Source organism: Heptranchias perlo, chromosome 15 (assembly GCF_035084215.1).
Source record: "Heptranchias perlo isolate sHepPer1 chromosome 15, sHepPer1.hap1, whole genome shotgun sequence".
Lineage (NCBI taxonomy): Eukaryota > Metazoa > Chordata > Chondrichthyes > Hexanchiformes > Hexanchidae > Heptranchias > Heptranchias perlo.
The window spans coordinates 15429423-15447059 of record NC_090339.1 but is presented as its reverse complement, the minus strand read 5'-3'; the positions used below and the strand labels follow the sequence as shown (position 1 = coordinate 15447059).

At 40.3% G+C, this 17637-nt stretch overlaps 1 protein-coding gene across 4 annotated transcripts in view; it reads right to left on the bottom strand.

The window, feature by feature from the left end:
* Positions 1 to 16598, bottom strand: part of aifm1 (apoptosis inducing factor mitochondrion associated 1) — a 49782-nt gene extending 33184 nt beyond the window's left edge. For 2 of the 4 annotated variants that reach the window (XM_067996868.1, XM_067996870.1), the window contains exons 1-3: positions 16424 to 16598; positions 7061 to 7197; positions 400 to 505 (exon numbers count right to left, since the gene is read on the bottom strand). In XM_067996868.1, coding sequence (XP_067852969.1) covers positions 400 to 505; positions 7061 to 7197; positions 16424 to 16511 — 331 coding nt within the window. In that variant the 5' untranslated portion in view covers positions 16512 to 16598. Of the gene's footprint in view, positions 1 to 399; positions 506 to 4928; positions 5063 to 7060; positions 7198 to 16423 lie in introns of all 4 variants that reach the window. The other 2 variants (XM_067996869.1, XM_067996871.1) reach the window with 2 other exon arrangements.
* Positions 16599 to 17637: the final 1039 nt, after the last annotated feature.

Here is a 17637-nt window from a genome sequence, read left to right as displayed (position 1 = left end):
CAGCACGGGAGACAAAGGATATGGGGAAAGGGCGGGAAAGTGGAGTTGAGGTAAAAATCAGATCAGCCATGATCTCATTGAATGGCGGAGCAGGCTCAAGGGGCCGAATTGGCCTACTCCTGCTCCTATCTCTTATGGTCTTATTATGGACTAAGATTCGGCTGCAATGTCCCTTCCCCCAAAGTTTAATAGCATACTGACGCACACTTTCTAGGTTCACACGTTAAGACTGGCAACTTGACAGTACCAAAGGGCTGCTGCACCCATGGGATGGTATTGCTGTATAAGTCTGCATCCTTATGGGAGTGGGAGGAAAAGCAGAAACAGTTAAAAAAAAAAGCACTTTTCTTGTAGCAATCAGCACACACTATACAATCAGGGCATTCAAACCATACATACTCTTTGTTGACAATTCTTCAGGTTTCCTTTCCGTATTCGGTCTTGGTAGCATTCGTGCTACTCTATCTTTGTACCTTATTTTGTCTTCTTTTATTGTATTGTATACCTGTCAACAAGTGATATTAATACACAGTAAGTTTAGTTTAATCACAGATCAACAATCCAAATGGCAGATTAATAATCAAAATATAACCTTCAAGCCTAGTCCCTGCTTTTATTTACTTTGCTGTCATTTGTTTGGCTTACATTTCAAATAGTAATGCGAATGGATTTAATTTTCATGCTGTTTTATCAATGCAAAATGTTTTAACTCTCCCAGTTGCCCAGCAGCTAAAGACAATGGCCAATATATTACAAAGGCAGAGACCAGACGATCTCAGAGCGGACTTCCATTTTTGCAGCTCTCAGTTTGGATGTTAGAACTGGCTTCGATATCCCCAAGCTACGATGAGGGAAGGGACAAGAGAAGAGGGGGAAAAAGTCAGGTGAGAAAGAACATAAGTGGGTTGTGATGACCTCTATGATTCAATAGTCTGTTGACAACAATTGTCTAGGTTCTCACAAAGAATGATTGCTTAGGCAGGGTACTGGAGGTTTACCAGTGCTTGTGGAAATGTACCCCAGCATGTCAGTGCCTTCAGGAAAAGAGAAAAACAGGGAAGATTACTTCAGCCGTAAAAGTTCATTCTGCAAAATATACACAGCACTGCTTAGTTCAAGAATATAACTTAAATTTTAGGTTGAAGGACTCCTCTCCCCAAAATAAATGGTTTTGGGCTGGGAAGTGGGGCTTGAGGCAGACTGAAGGTAAGTAATGGATGACCCGAGTGAGGCAGGAGCCAGGGCTAGAGGTCTGAATGCAGCAAATTAGGGCAGAGAGTTAAGTGGAGGCTAGACCAATTAATGTAGCAATAAGATTAATGGGCATGTGGATATTAGGATATATCAGTTCAGATAAAATGGGGTTTCAGCTAACAGACCAATCAAATGGGGCTTCAGCGACTGACTCAATTTTTAAAAATTTATTTCACTTACTGCAAATTGTTCTAATTAGATAATCTTCAAATGCAAGCATATTTGTCAAACATATTTCTGGACTGCTATCAATGTTGGACAGTAATCAAACTTCATTTCCAAATCAAGGTAAATAACCTTGTTTAATTAGGCCTAAAGAATAACAAAAATGATTAGGCAATGAAGGTTATATTAAATACAGTACAAAGAGAAAGATTTTCAAGATTGTTGACCAACTCCTGATAGTATCACATTAATACGACAGCAATCGCCAAGGCAAAGGTGTATAAGCAGATCTATAAACATAATTCAGAAAGCTAACATTCATACTTTTCAAAGCAACGTTGAAAGAAACAATTATTGCAGCCAAATGTAAAAACAGAGCAAAACTGTAAAGAATTAAAAATAAGGCATTAAGATTCACATTGGGTCTTAAGGAGAAATGAGAAGATGCTAATGAAATTAAATCTAGTGGACAAATACAAATTTGGGGAGACATGATCCAAGCTTTTAAAAATCATTAAGGAAATCAGTGAAGTACATAAAGTTTTTTTTAATGCCAACCATGGAGTATGATCATAAGGCAAAGAAACATTGAGCTACACTCAAATAACTACTTCATAACGAAGTGCCTTTATTAATGGACTTAACTGCTAAGTAGCATAGCGAACGTGAGCTTGGCTGAAAAATTAGCAGCATTAAAAAGGGATTGCATCAAGGTGTAGAAATAAAAATGATCTGCCAGGGTCGAAATGTGGATTCAAATGGCTGTCTTGTTTTTAACTTACATTTTTAATCCTGAAATCATACTCTTGTGTACTATGCAGAAATACTCATCTGGCAGTCGTGCTACCTTTTTCCCATCCTCACCCAACTGTAGTTTGAAAAGTAATTAATGTTGCAACATTGCTATTCCTGAGCCTGATTTATATATAATCAAATAAAAAAGTACATTCCCTTGTTTAACCTAGAATTTTATCATGGTTAGTTTTATAATTTGCAATTTATTTGAACACAATACTTAGTGATGGTCTTAGTCTCAAATCGGCAGTCAGAGCGGTCACTAAATGTCTTTAATATATAGATACCAATATTTTAGTAATTTCTTCCGGTCTTGCATCATTGCACGCAACCTCTGCTGCGCTAACACTGGACTTACCCTGACCCCTTGCTCTCTCCATTCAACCACAAAGAACTGGGTTTTAAGGAGGATCTTACAGGAGAGAATTCCCGAGCTTAGAGCCTAGACGGCTGAAGGCATGACCACCAATGGTGGGGCGAAGGGAGAGGGGGATGCACAAGAGGCCAGCACTGGAGGAACACAGAGTTCTTGGAGGGTTATACGGCTGGAGGAGGTTACAAAGATAGGATGGGTCATGGTCGGGGTGGGGGGGGATGTTGGAATTTGAAGAAGAGGATGAAAATTTTTAATTCAATGCGTTGGTGGAATGGGAGCCACTATAGGTCAGTTAGCACAGGGGTGATGGGTGAATGGGACTTGGTGCAGGTTAGGATATGGGCAGCAGAGTTTTGGATGAGCTCAAGTTTATGGAGGATGAGAGGCTGGACAGGAGAGCTTTGGAATAGTTAAGTCTGGAGGTAACAAAAGCATAGATGAGGGTTTCAGCAGTAGATGGGCTGATGCAGGGTGGAGATGGGTGATGTTAGAGGAGGAAGTAGGCGGTCTTTGTGATGGGGAGGATTATGGGGTCAGATGCTCAGATCAGAATCAAATAGGACGCCCAGGTTTCAAACAGTCCGATTCAGCCTGAGTCAGTGGCCAGGGAAGGGGATGAAGATCATGGCTTCTGTCTTCCAATGTTTAATTGGAGGATACTGCGGATCATCCAGGACTTGATGTCGGGCAAGCAGGCCGACAACATAGAGGCAGTGGAGAGGTCGAGAGAAGTGGTGGTGAGGTAGAGTTGGGTGTCATCAGTGTACTTGTTGAAGCTGACGTCAGGTCTTTGGATGATGTCGCCGAGGGGCAGCATGTACATGAGAAACAGAAGGGGGCCAAGGAGAGATCCTTGCGGCGACTCCAGAGATACCGGTGCGGGGTGGTAAGAGAAGCCATGGCAGGAGATTCTCTGGCTATGGCTGGATAGGTAAGGGTGAAACCAGCAGAGGGCAGTCCCATTCAGCTGGATAACGGAGGCAAGGCATTGGGAGAAGGATGATGTGGTCCGTGGTGCTAAAGGCTGCAGAGAAGTCAAGAAGGTTGAGAAGAAATTGTGCACCATGGTCAGTCACAGAAAATGTCATTTGTGACTTTGATTAGGGCTGTTTCTGTGCTGTGGCAGGGACGGAAACCTGATTGGAGAGGTTCAAACATGGAGTTGCGGGAAGCACGGGCACAGGTTTTGGCAGCAACAACAGGTTTAAGGACTTGAGAGGAAAGAGAGGTTGGAGATGGGACAGTAGTTTCCAAGGACAGAAGGGTGAAACATGGATTTTCTTTGAGGAGGGGTTGATGATAACAGATTTAAAATGGAGGGGTCAGTACCTGAGAAGGATCCATTTACAACGTTAGCTAGCATAGCGGCCAAGAAGAGAAACTGGGTGATCATCAGTTTAGTGGTAATAGGGTTGAGAGCAGCAGCAGGTGGGTCTCATGGACAAGATGAGCTCGGAGAGGGCATGATGGGAGATCGGAGCAAAACTAGCGAAAGATGCGGGATCAGGGCTAAGGCAGGGGGAACCTTGGGGAAAGCTTGGCTTGGTGGGCAAAGGGAAGAGAGGGATGTGACAAAGGCAGCTGTATGTATGGTCTCAACCTTAGTGACAAAGAAGTCCATGCAGTTGTTGTTGGTGGTGAGGATGGAGAGGGGAAGGGGAGAGGGGTTTAAGGAGATGGTTGGTAGTAGAGAAAAGAAGCCAGGGGTTATCTTTGCATTGCAGGTGATCCTGGAGTAGTGAGCAGCTTTGGCAGAGGAGAGAAGAGCCCGATAGTACTTGATGTGGTCCAGCCAGATCTGGCGATGAATGGCTAAACCAGTCCACCATCAGCAGCCCCTCGTTCAGCCACTATGCTCCTGGAATTTTCAGCCCAGTTCCCTCTGCCTTCCCACCCGCCATCCTGGTCTTTTCAGTCCCCTCCCCTTTCGCTATGCTCAGCATCCACCGTGTCTTGTTCCTCCTGAATGTAACGCAACCTGAGATGACATCGCTATGTGAGGAGATCTACATAAACTGTTATTGTGCATGACATTTATTCATTACCTCAAATTACTCATGCCACTACTTGGTGCATTATAGTTCAAAATACTCTCTCCAAATACAGCCCCAAGTTTGTACGGAAACAATATCTACGCTATGCTAAAAAGTGCTCTCTCTAGTTCAAGTTGACATAGTATGAAGATTTCCTACAACCACTGTTACATTTTATTGATACCTTAGTGATATAATTTCATAAATCGGACACTACAATTTGAAAAAAGTACAATAGGTTACAGTAGCCTACCCAGGGAAAGGAGTATTTGAAATACAACTACAAAAGGGCAAAGGTGGCTTACATATGCAATTCCCCCAATGAATGTTCCACCAACAATGAAGAAGTACATGAGATTGCTGTCACTGCCTCTTGGCACACCTGTGGACATCAAGCGCCCTGAGGGTCCTACAGCAGGCAATTTGAAAGGCTTGAAAACTGTAGGGAAGAATGGAAAAGTAGAGAAGAAAATAATCAGGAAAAGAGTAAAGAAAGAAACTGAAGTGGAAAAATGGTGAAAACCCTTCAATTTCAAAGCCCTTTTATTTCACTTTTGGTCAGCTTCCCATTCCACTGAGTAATGCTCAAATTTTAACTCTAGACTTCCATGCTAGCTTGAACAAAATGAATATGTTCTGAAAACCTAGTTGATTTCCTGTGACATTGCAGAAGCAGAGAAAAAATGTGCATCTGTTTCTCTTTACTTTATGTTTCTGTTCCATTAATTGCTGCCCATTTGTGCTACAACTGTAGATATAAAGTAATTTATAAGCTATTTTTAACATGGTGTATTCCCCACAGAAAATAAAGACATACTTGTGTGTGTCTGTTCTGTCGTTTAGTGGACTTTTTTGTAGAATCAGGAAACTTGCATATGTGGAATGGTAGGCTTAATTGTACATACGGGATCAGGCTGAATTTGAAAAGATGATGTAACTACAGCTACAGAATATTTTTTTTCTAAATGGTTCCAAGACATGCAACAAACTATGGACAAAAAATACCAGGTACAGACAAATATTGCAAATGTAAGAATAGTCACGCTTAGACCAGACATGACTCAGCCCAACTATAAGGCAAAGAAAGGGAAACAAGCCCAGCTAGAGAAATTTAAGCTGCAGGCAAGGAGAAAAGTGAGTACCAGGGCCTCAAGACACATGTAGGCCTCTGAAAAAACAGTAATATAAATATCCCATAGAGGCATCTATATAGGTATGTTTAATGACTTTGGGGGAAATCTTTTTTAGTGCTTGTTCTAATATTTATACAATTATATATTCAGCTGAATCAGAAATAAAAACGGTGGCTGGAACTACTTTGAGAAATAAATGTAATGATGTGCTAGTTTGAAATTTCAGCCGTTCAAGCGATTTCTTTTCTGTGGGATGTTTTTCTGATTTATATTTCAGTGATCACCACCAGTTGCTTAATTGAGCCAATAAGAAAAGGGTGACATTTTTCTGCTAGACAGGCAGATTTAATGTGCTACCTTATAGATTAAATGTGAAACATGTTATATACTAGGCTTTTGATTATATAGATAGATACAGTGCACACTAAAGACCATCTATTTTTGATCCAGATGTAAGCATTAGGCTCAAAGTGCTGATGAAAATTTAATATCTGAAAATTATAACTTTAATAACCAATTCCAAATTGAAAAAGATGGAGATAAATCAAGGAACAGTACAGAACATAAAATGATGCATACAGTGCAGGGGATTTCAGTCACCGTCAATTAATTCCCACTGAATTGTCTTTTTTATAATTATATATTCATTCAGCTTATTTTTTTTTTTAAATTCTTGTCAGATAAAGTATTTCCATTTTAAATAGGCACTGAATCAAACTGCAAAAAATTCAAAGTAACAGCCAGCACAGAAAAGCAATTTTATTTGGCCACGACTAATTTCTCCTACTTCTCAGGAAACTACTGGAGTAAAATCCTGCCACCATCACCCTTACTTTACAAATTGAAAGTGAGGTTAACAGGAATCAACTGCATCCAGAGCAAGTACCATCGCCACTATAGGCTCTCAGCATTTAAAAAAATACAAAATCAATTTTGTTGTTCCTCTGCATTCGCCAGATATATGCATTTTAGAACAATGAAGTGAACCCAAAATCCTATGACAATAAGAAACAACAGACAGTAAATCTCTTAGTTGCTACTGCAAACAAATTTATCAACAAAAAGTGAAACTAATGGGCTGGCGAAATCAAGGGTCACACAGTAAGGAAGGTTAAGTGATTCATGTAATCCATACAGTATTTTATAGTTGCCTTTCCAGTTACCAGAAGCACCTAGAAAGCAAAGAAAGTGAGCTGAAAGAAAAGAGCTATTAGAATGTCCTGAGGGGCGAAACAAAAAGGAAGTTACTGACAGAAGCAGGGGTGGCAAGCTCATTCCTTTTATTAAATAGCCCTGCTACTTACATATGCACCAGCTCCTAAACTTGTCAAGCCAATAAGCACTAAATAAATAGCGCCAGAGCCACCAGATTCAACGCCGCTAGCCATTTGCCTGCTCATCTGCTGGTCTAAGGGAAACTTCCATCGCTGCAACAAAGTGCCTGAAGAGTAAAATTTATTGCAAAAAAAAGATTAAAATACGTCAGAATTTGATGACGGGTATCTATAGAATTATGGAAGGCTGGGTAAGAGTAATAAGGTTGTAATTCAATCAAGCTTTTCAGATGATGGCAAAAATGAAAGTGAAGCTTGAGATTAGCAGCCACATTACTTCAATACTGCACGTACCATGGTCTCAATAAAGTGAAAACAATGTTAATTACTGTGATGAATAGTGCTGAAATGACAGACAGAAAACTTTGCAAGCATATGTTATCAAGCCACAGAAGAGAATCATCACGTGATTCACAAGAGGGCCGTAACAGGATAATTTTACATCAGAAAGGCAAATTTATTAGTTTATTGAGACCATAGTATAAAACATCACTAAATGTACCATTTACAAGTTTCAATTTAAGTTTCAAATTTTAGGTTCAGAACATACATTACTAGAGAAAAAAAAGTGAATTGGTATCAATCTATTGTTTTTGTTACGTATTTATATAAACCATAGTTCCCACCAGTGCACTTATGTAATTTGAAGGCTACAGCAGACCAGGCATTATGGACTAGAGCGTTTGGGTATACACAATAACTCTCAAACATTTTAAACCCCATATGGCAAACTGTGGAGATGTGGTAATAGCAGTTGCTGGAACTATTCTCCCAGTAAATTATAATTAGGTTTATTGAAATTAATTTCCCAGATTCAAAGCTGCCTGGAACAAAGCTCTGGTATACTGTTTCAAGTATAGGAAGCTGTGTTTCATATTCTGTGTATCAAGAACTATGTATAAAATCATGAATACAAAATAAGGAACAAATTACTGATTTGCCTGCCTCTCAAAGTAACTCGCTATGTGTGAAGCACTTCATGATATTTCTGACAGAGTGATAAAACACAAGTCTTTGTTTTAATATTGTACTTCAATGCTTTGTGGTCTCTATACAGTATGCAAGAGTAGCTGAAGTTGACAACCCAAACTGAACCCAGGACCATCCATATCTTTATAATATTTGCAAGGCATAGCCCTATGAATTTTCTGAAAATTAACAGCGTATACTTGTATCAGAGATACACGCTTTGGTTTTGGTAATCGTTGTAATAGACTGGAAACTTTAGGGATGTTTTCTTGCTTATTGGTATGTGATTTCTACATGAGGCACAAGATCTGAAGTATTTAACTGCCAAATACTTCTGCTTTAACAAGCCAAGGGGCCAGAAGTTTACCAGGTAATACAGCTAATATCATAGAATTTTTAAAAAAAATGAAAGATGAACAAAAGGAGAGATAAGTAACAAGCAATAATTACAAAAAGAAATCTCTAACAGAAATCTGGCACAAAGCATAGAGGAGGAAATGCCAGAGAGAGTACAGTACTTTCAAAGCAAGCTATTCCCAGCATCTGCCATTAAAAAATATATAAACACATACACCATGCGATAAGTTTTTTCATAGTTGCAGATAATTTTTAGCTTTGCGGCAGCTTACTGTCTCAGGTCCCTGTTTATCTCTCAAATCACTCTGGTGACATGGGTTACGCATGTGCCCAAAAGAAGTTTGATTGATTTCAACATGAACCAGTGCTGAAGACCAGCTTCCAGGTGGTACAGAGCTATCTGGTCCCAGAAAATGCAATACTGCTGAAAAAAGAGCAGTAGCGATGTTTTTCTGGCTTGGCAGCTCCAAATTGACCACAAGGACGGTCTGAATTGATGGCTGAAATTGATAAACTCACTCTGTAGCCTACAACACAACAGCTCAGAACACCTGAAATGGTAGGCGTCTTTAAGCCAAATCTTATTATAAGATAATGGAAATTGGAAAACATTAGTCCAAAGAAAATTCTGCACAGCCAAAAGCTACTAGTTGTAAAAACATATAGGCAGTAGCAAGAACAGCTGTTTGCAACACAGCATCTCTCACCTTATACAGGACACTAAAAACAGATGTGCCTGAATTATTATGCACACAATAGCAGTAACACAAGTTCACAACTTGTAGAGAACAAGTCACACTTTATACACAGTAAACAAATAGCACTGCTTTATTGTGTGGTGGAATAATGTACCATAATAGCATGTCACTATTGCAATAGCTCAGAAATGTAAGAGATTCCTTCAAGAAACACCCCTGGGTGTGATCAAGAAATCTTTGGTGACAAAAAAATACAAATCAAATTTATAAAAGGGTAATTTTATGACAGCAAAGATTTTCCAATTTACCCTGCTGTATTATTATATATGAATTCATCATGCAGAAAATACTCCCCCTAGCAGTTCCTCCACCTTTAGTATTACAAGATGTGACTTAATTTATTTATTTTTCTTTTTTAATCTGTCAAATTTCCTTGGACAGTTATTGAACAAAACTGCAGAATGCACTCTACTCCTCTTAACTCAAAGTTGCTAAATTTGAGTTATCTGGTAAATCAAATTTTTGAGCACTAAGTTACCACTTTGCTGTTATTTATGTTGCATAATTCAAATCACTGAATAATTAGATTTTTAGGCAAAAAGTTACTTCAATAGACTGTATGTGGAGTTAAAGAAAGGCTTGCATTTATATTATACCGTACTTAACACATCACCCATAATTATCTCAAAGTGCTTTACTTACAGTGAATTGTTATGCCTATTATCTAAGCAAATGCTGCAGCTATTATGCACACAGCAAGTTTCCACTAACAGCACTGAGATGAATGGCCAGTTAATCAATCAGTTTTTGGTGCTGTTTACTAAGGGAGGAATGTTGGCCTGAACTGCCAGAGAACTCTGGGTCTTTTAACAGTGCCATGGAATTTTAAACCTGAATAGGCAGGCAGGGCGTCTGTATGATATCTTATGCAAAAGACAGCATCTCTGACAAGGGCTACTTCCTCAGTATTGCACCAATGAAGTACCTCTGGTAATCAGTGAAAGTAACCCCATCGAACAGAATTGTGTTCCCCTTTTATTACAGTAGCCTCATCTTAAAAAAAGAACTCAGTACAAACTTCAATGTTCAGTATATCTTGCATTGAATTGGAGAAGAGAGTGATTTAAAAAGAATTAACTAATTTTAACTCATTGAACTGTTTCCTTGACAATTTTCTCTGCTCTCCTGAAAGAGTGAACCGTTGTTGGTCAACTGCATCCATGGATGCAGGACGCCCTCCAAAATCTTGACCATAGAGCCATTATTTATATTCAAGCCTCGACAGCAAATAAAAGAAGCAATGCTTGATTTAGATCTGGGAAATCAAATAGTACAAATAACTGTTGAGAATAGAAGAACAATTGGGAAATACCGTCAACAGAGTTAGGTGCAATGTGAGCATAGAAAAGGATAACGCAAAGTCAAAAATAAGGATGCTGAACTTGAAAAAGGCAAAGTTCCGCTAGGTAAAAAGGGACCCGACCCAAATTAACTGGGGAGAAAAGTTAGCAAACAGGTAAACAGATCAGTCATGGAGAAACTTCAAATATGAGATGGGCAGAATGCAAAATAGATATATTCCTTTAATGTGAAAGGGACTCCCTCTAAGAATAGAGTTCCATGGAGAAATAGGTTAAAATTAAGCTGAAACTTAAAAGGAAGACATATTATGAAGTAACGGCACACGATACTGAAGATAATCATGAGGGATAAAGTGCGATAGGAAGTTTAGATGGGCAAATAGAAAATATGAAAATGGGTAACAGATAATATTAAAGAAAATAGGGCTATTATAAGCATATAAAAAGTAAGAGAGTTGGACCACACAGCAACGAAGGAGGGAATCTAATTGTGAATGATTAAGGTATGGCAGAGATATATTAAACAAATACTTTGCATGGGTTTTTACAAATGATGGTGGAAGTGAGAATGTAGCAGAGAATATGGAACAATTGTTAGAGCTAGCAGTAGAAAAGGAATTGGTTTTGAAACAAACAGCAGAAATGAACGGGGTGTTTCTCTGGGCTCCGACACAATGCACGCTAGGCTGTTGAAAGTAGTCAGAGAGAAGACAGCAAAGGCTCCGGCCACAATTTAGAATCCTCATTAAATATGCAAATTATGCCATGGAACTGGAGAATAGCCAATATAATACCAAAGTTCAAGAAAGAACTTGCATTTATATAATTCCTTTCATAATCTAAGGAAGTCCCAAAGTACTTTCCAGTCAATAAAGCACTTTTGCAGCCAAATTGTGCACAGCAAGGTCTCACAAACAGCAATGAGATAAATGACCAGATAATCTGTGTTTGGTGTTGGTTGAGGGATAAATGTTGGCCAGGACACCAGGAGAAATCCCCTGCCCTTCTTTGAAGAGTGCCGTGGGATCTTTTATGTCCACTTAAGAGGGCTCAGTTTAACATTTCATCCGAAGGATGGCATCTCCGACAATGCAGCATTCCCTCAGTACTGTACTGAAGTGCCAGCCTAGATTGTGTGCACAAGTCTCTGGAGTGGGACTTGAACCCAGAACCTTCTGACTCAGAGACTACCACTGAGCTACATCAGGAAAGAAGGACAAACCGAGTAACTATACACTATCTAACATCAGTTTAGGGCAAATTCTTAGAATCCATAGTTCAAGATAAAATTACTGAGCATTTAGAAATGCATGGGTTAATCAAGGACAGCCAGCATGGATTTGTTAAAGGCAAGTTCTATTGACAAATTTAATATAGTCTTTTGAGGATGTGACTGATTGAATAAGGGGAATGGAATGTAGTATATATGGATTTTCAGAAGATGTTCAGTAAGTTGACTCATAAGAGGATTGTTAGAAAAAAATCAGGTGTATGGCAAAAGTTTAAGCTAATTTGGCAGGGGGTGGGCACCAGGGTGTAGCATTGGAAAGGAGAAACATGGGGCACAAAGATTGGGAAAGAAAGCCAGCACTAGAGCAAGTAATAGAACAGTATTAGGTGGGATCAGACTAAGAGAGTACAAGAAAGTCTAGGACTGGTTTGCAGTGCATGTGTGTAAATGCACAAAGCGTGGTAAACAAGGTTGGTGAGCTGCAGGCGCAAATACCCACATGGGAAAATGATGCTGTGGCGATAACAGAGACCTGGCTCAAAAAAGGGCAGGATTGGGTACTAAGTATTCCTGGATACAAGGTGTTCAGGAAAGATAGGGAAGGAGAGAAAGGGGGGGGGGGGGGGGAGAAAGAGTGTGGCAGTATTGATTAAGGAGAATATTGCAGTACCAGAAAGAGAAGATGCCCTCGAGGGGTCAAGGACAGAATCTATACGGTTAGAGTTATGAAACAAAAGAGGTGCCATTACACTACTGGGTGTATTCTATAGGCCACCAACTAGTGGGAAGAATATAGACGAGCAAATTTGCAAGCAAATTACAGAGAGGTGCACAAGCTATAGAGTAGTGATAACAGGGGACTTCAACTATCCTAATATGGACTGGGATAACAATAATAATATAAAGGACAAAGAGGGGGAGGAATTTTTGAAATGTGTTCAGGATAACTTTCTTGACCAGTATGTATCCGGCCCAACGAGGAAAAGGCATTGCTGGATTTGGTTCTAGGGAATGAGGCGGGCCAATTGGAGCAAATGTCAGTCGGGGAGCATTTAGGGAGCAGCGATCATAGTATCATACGGTTTAGAATAGCTATGGAAAAGGACACGGAGCACTCTAAAGTAACAATACTCAATTGGAGGAGGGCCAATTTCAATGGGATGAGAACAGATCTGGCCCGGGTAAATTGGAATCAAAGACTTGCAGGCAAAACTGTAACGGAATACCAGGCGGCCTTTAAAGAGGAGATGGTTCGGGTACAGTCTAGGCACAGTCCCACGAGGCAGAAAGGTCGGGCAACTAAAGCCAGAGCTCCCTGGATGACAAAAGAGATAGAGTAAAATGAAACGGAAAAAAGGGGCATATGACAGATGTCAGGTTGAAAACACAAGTGAGAACCAGGCAGAATATAGAAAGTTCAGAGGGGAAATGAAAAAGGAAATAAGAGGGGCAAAGAAAGAATATGGGAATAGACTGGCGGCCAACATAAAAAGGGCATCCAAAAGTCTTCTATAGGAATATAAACAGTAGCCGGATAGTAAGAGGAAGGGTGGGGCTGATTACGGACCATAAAGGAGATCTACTCATGGAGGCAGAGATACTAAATGAGTACTTTGCATCTGTCTTTACCAAGGAAGAAGATGCTGCCAGAGTCTCAGTAAAGGAAAATATAGTTGAGATACTGGATGGGCTAAAAATTGATAAAGAGGTACTAGAAAGGCTAGCTGTACTTTAAAGTAAATAAGTCACCTGGTCCGGATGGGATGCATTCTTGCATTCTAGGTTGCTGAGGGAAGGGTGGAAATTGTGGAGGTACTGGCCATAATCTTCCAAACATCTGTAGATACAGGGGTGGTGCCAGAGGACTGGAGAATTGCAAACCTTATTCAAAGAAAGGGTGTGAGGATAAACCCAGCAACTATAGGCCAGTCAGTTTAATTTCAGTGGTGGGGAAACTTTTAGAAACAATAATCCAGGATAGAATTAACAATCACTTGGACGAGAGTGGATTGATTAGAGAAAGCCAGCGCAGATTTGTTAAAGGCAAATCGTGTTTAACCAACCTGATAGGGTTTTTTGATGAGGTAACAGAGAGGATAGAAGAGGGCAATGCAGTTGGTATGGCGTATATGGACTTTCAAAAGGCATTTGATAAAGTGCCGCATGGTAGGCTTATCATCAAGATTGCGGCCCATGGAATAAAGGAGGCAATAGCAACATGAATACAGAATTTGCTAAGGGACAGGAAACAGAGTAGTGGTGAACGGTTGTTTTTCGGATTAGAGGTGTACAGTGGTGTTCCCCAGGGGTCAGTGCTGGGACCACTGCTTTTCTTGATATATATTAATGACTTGGACTTGGGTGTACAGGGCACAATTTCCAAATTTGCAGATGACACAAAACTTGGAAGTGCAGTAAACAGTGAGGAGGATAGTGATAGTCTTGAAGAGGATATAAACAGGCTGACGGCATGGGCGGACACGTGGCAGATAAAATTTAACGCAGAAAAATGCGAAGTAATGCATTTCAGTAGGAAGAACGAGGCGAGGCAATATAAATTAGAGGACACAACTCAAAGGGGTACAGGAACAGAAAGATCTGGGGGTATATGTGTACAAATCGTTGAAGGTGGCAGGGCAGGTTGAGAAAGTGGTTCAATAAAAGCATACCGGATCCTAGGCTTTATAAATAGAGGCATAGAGTACAAAAGTATGGAAGTCATGGTGAACCTTTATAAAACACTGGTTCTGGGCACGGCACTTTAGGAAAGATGTCAAGGTCTTAGAGAGGGTGCAGAAGAGATTTACTAGAATGTTTCCAGGGATGAGGGACTTTAATTACGTGGATAGACTGGAGATGCTGGGGTTGTTCTCCTTGGAACAGAGACAGTTGCAAGGAGATTTGATAGAGATATTCAAAGTCATGAAGGGTCTAGACAGAGCAGATAGAGAGAAACTGTTCCCATTGGTGAAAGGGTCAAGAACCAGAAGATATAAATTTAAGGTGATTGGCAAAAGAACCAAAGGTGACATGAGGAAAAACTTTTTTACACTGCGAGGATCTGGAACGCACTGCCCGAGTGGGTGGTGGAAGCAGATTCAATCGCGACCTTCAAAAAGGAACTGGATAAGTATTTGAAAGGAAAAAATTTGCAGGGCTACAGGGACAGGCGGGCGAGTGGGACTTGCTGGATTGCTCTTGCATAGAGCCAGCACAGACTTGATGGGCCGAATGGCCTCCTTCTTGCTGTAACCTTTCTATGATTCTATGATGAGATGTAGCAATATAGATAAAAAGTTGGTTGACAAATAGAAAACAAAGTTAGGGTAAATGGGTGCTGCTCATATTGGAGGAGGATTGGAAATGGTGTGTCTCAGGGGTTACTGCTGGGTCTGCTTTTGTTCTCTGCCTCTCTCTCTCTCTCTCTCTTTCTATATATATATATGATCTGGATTTGGGAACAAGGAACACAACCTTGAAATTGGCCGACAACACAAAGTAGGTTTGGAAAACAGCGAGGATGGCTGTAAAAGACTTTAGGATATCACTGACTGGCTAGCGGAATACACAGACAGGTGGAAACAAATTTAATGTGGATGAGTGTGAGGTACTATATTTTGGGAGGAAAAACAAGTGTATACTCAATGGAAAGATACTGTAGGGTATGGAGGAACAGAGACACCTAGGGGTTGAAATACATAATTCCCTGAAAGTGCAATTGCGGGTAAATATAGCCAAAAAAGGACAACATATTAGGTTTCATAAATGGAGGCAGAGCATAAGCTCAAATAAACCAACTTAACTGTAACTTTAAAAAAATTATTTGAATTATTTATTTCTAAATCAGTTTTCAATATTGGAGGAAATTTACCAATATTAACTCCTGTCCACAGAACATCAAGATGTTTGCATGTACAACTTCCCTCCTCAATTTAGCTCTGTGACATTGACCTTGTACCATTAAAACAAACTGCAAAGTGTTTACATGCAGTAAACAGATCGTTGCCACAGCCAGCTTTAGAGTAGGATTTATATTTTTCAAGTGAAACTGATTAGATAACTTGAGTTCACAGGAACAGGAGTAAGCCATTCAGCCCCTCGAGCCTGTTCCACCAATAAATTAGATCATAGCTGATCTGTAAATCCACATCTGATGTTAAATGTTCAAATAGGTTAAAACACACAACAAATGGCCTTGCTCCCTTAGGTTATCTCGCCACTCATGTATGCAGGTATTTTCCTAGTTAGATCCTCTGCGCAGGTATGACAATTACGTCAGTATTTTATGCATATATACAAACATTTGCAATTATAGGAATGGCGTTTATGCAGCTTGCACTGTGTAAACCCCTCAGTAACTGTACTGCCAACAGATCACTCCATTCAGAATGACTATCCGCACAAACAGATCAGCTCCCTCCCTGCAATGGATAAGCCACAACTGTTGTTGCTTCTTGAGTGTTACCTACCAACAACATTCATTCAATAGTAGGTAAAGGGTACGTGAAAGACTTGCCAGGGCAACCGGCTGAGCATTTACTGAACTGGTCAAATATTCTGCAATCGCGCGTGTGCAAAAAAAAAAGTTTTGCATTAAGACGTTCCCACGACCTTGGCTCGAACGGGCCCCACAGCGTGAGCTGCAATTCCCAGGGTGCACAACCGCGGCCTAGACCGGCTCGGCACCGGCCTGCCCGCACTCCCTCCGGCCGTTTACCTCGCCTCTTCGCGCTACTCCTCACTAGTGTGGACGATGCCCTGCTCAGCGGAGCCAGTTTCTGCCATACCGCCCTGCACTGTAACATGGTTGCGATTCCGCTATCTGTCTCCTTCCCCCGGCGCTATTCCCACTGCTCCAGCTCCCACCACCTCCTCCTCCTCCGCAGCTACACTGCTCCGCAACCGTGCTATCTGCGCAGGCGCCGGCCAAGCACGTTGCCGCGCCGTCCAGCGGCGCCTGCTTTCCACCCCCCCCCCGGCAGAGGGCGCAACGGGAAGGAACATGCGGCAAGAGCAGCAGCACAAGGCAAAAGCAATAACTTACATATAAAAACATAAATTCCCAGCAAGAACAAACTAGCCAGGAATGACACACCATGGATGAATAAAGAAAAAAGGGCAAAATTGAAACTAAAGAAAAAGGCATACACTAAGTACATAGACAACAAAGGAGAGGATGACAAAAGGGAATATGAAAAGGTTAGGAAAGAAGTCGAAAAAACAATTCAGAAAAGGCAGAGAAACTACAAAATTAAATTGTCAAGGAATATAAAAAGAAATAGTAAAGTATTCTACAGACACATAAATAACAAAAGAAAAATCAGGATAGGGATAGGGCCATTAATGGTAAACTCACAGGTAATGGCAGAAATATTAAATAATTACTTTGCCTCAGTATTTACCAGGGAGACTAACATGGTGCGGATGACTTTAGAAGAAGAGATCAAAAAAGATGTAAAGACATTTAAGATAGAAAGTGGGGAGATAATTAATGAACTAATCAAACCTAGAGAGGATAAAACCCCTGGTCTGGATGGATTGCATCTCTGCATACTAAAATAAATTAGGGAAGTGATAGCAGAGGCCCTATTACATATATATAAAAATTAATTAGAAAAGGGAATAGTGCCAGAGGGCTGGCGAACAGCTAATGTGATTCCTATATTTAAAAAGGGAGATAGAACAAGTCCAGAGAACTATAGACCAATTAGATTAATGTTGATAGTAGGAAAGATAATAGAATCTTTACTCAAAGATGTAATAGAAAACATCTTGAAACCGAAAATGTCATCAAGAATAGTCAGCACGTATTTCAAAAGGGAAAGTCATGTATGACCAACCTTATTGAATTCATTGAAGAAGTAACATAAAGGGTAGACAAGGGTAATGCAGTAGATTTAATATATTTGGATTTTCAAAAGGCCTTCAATA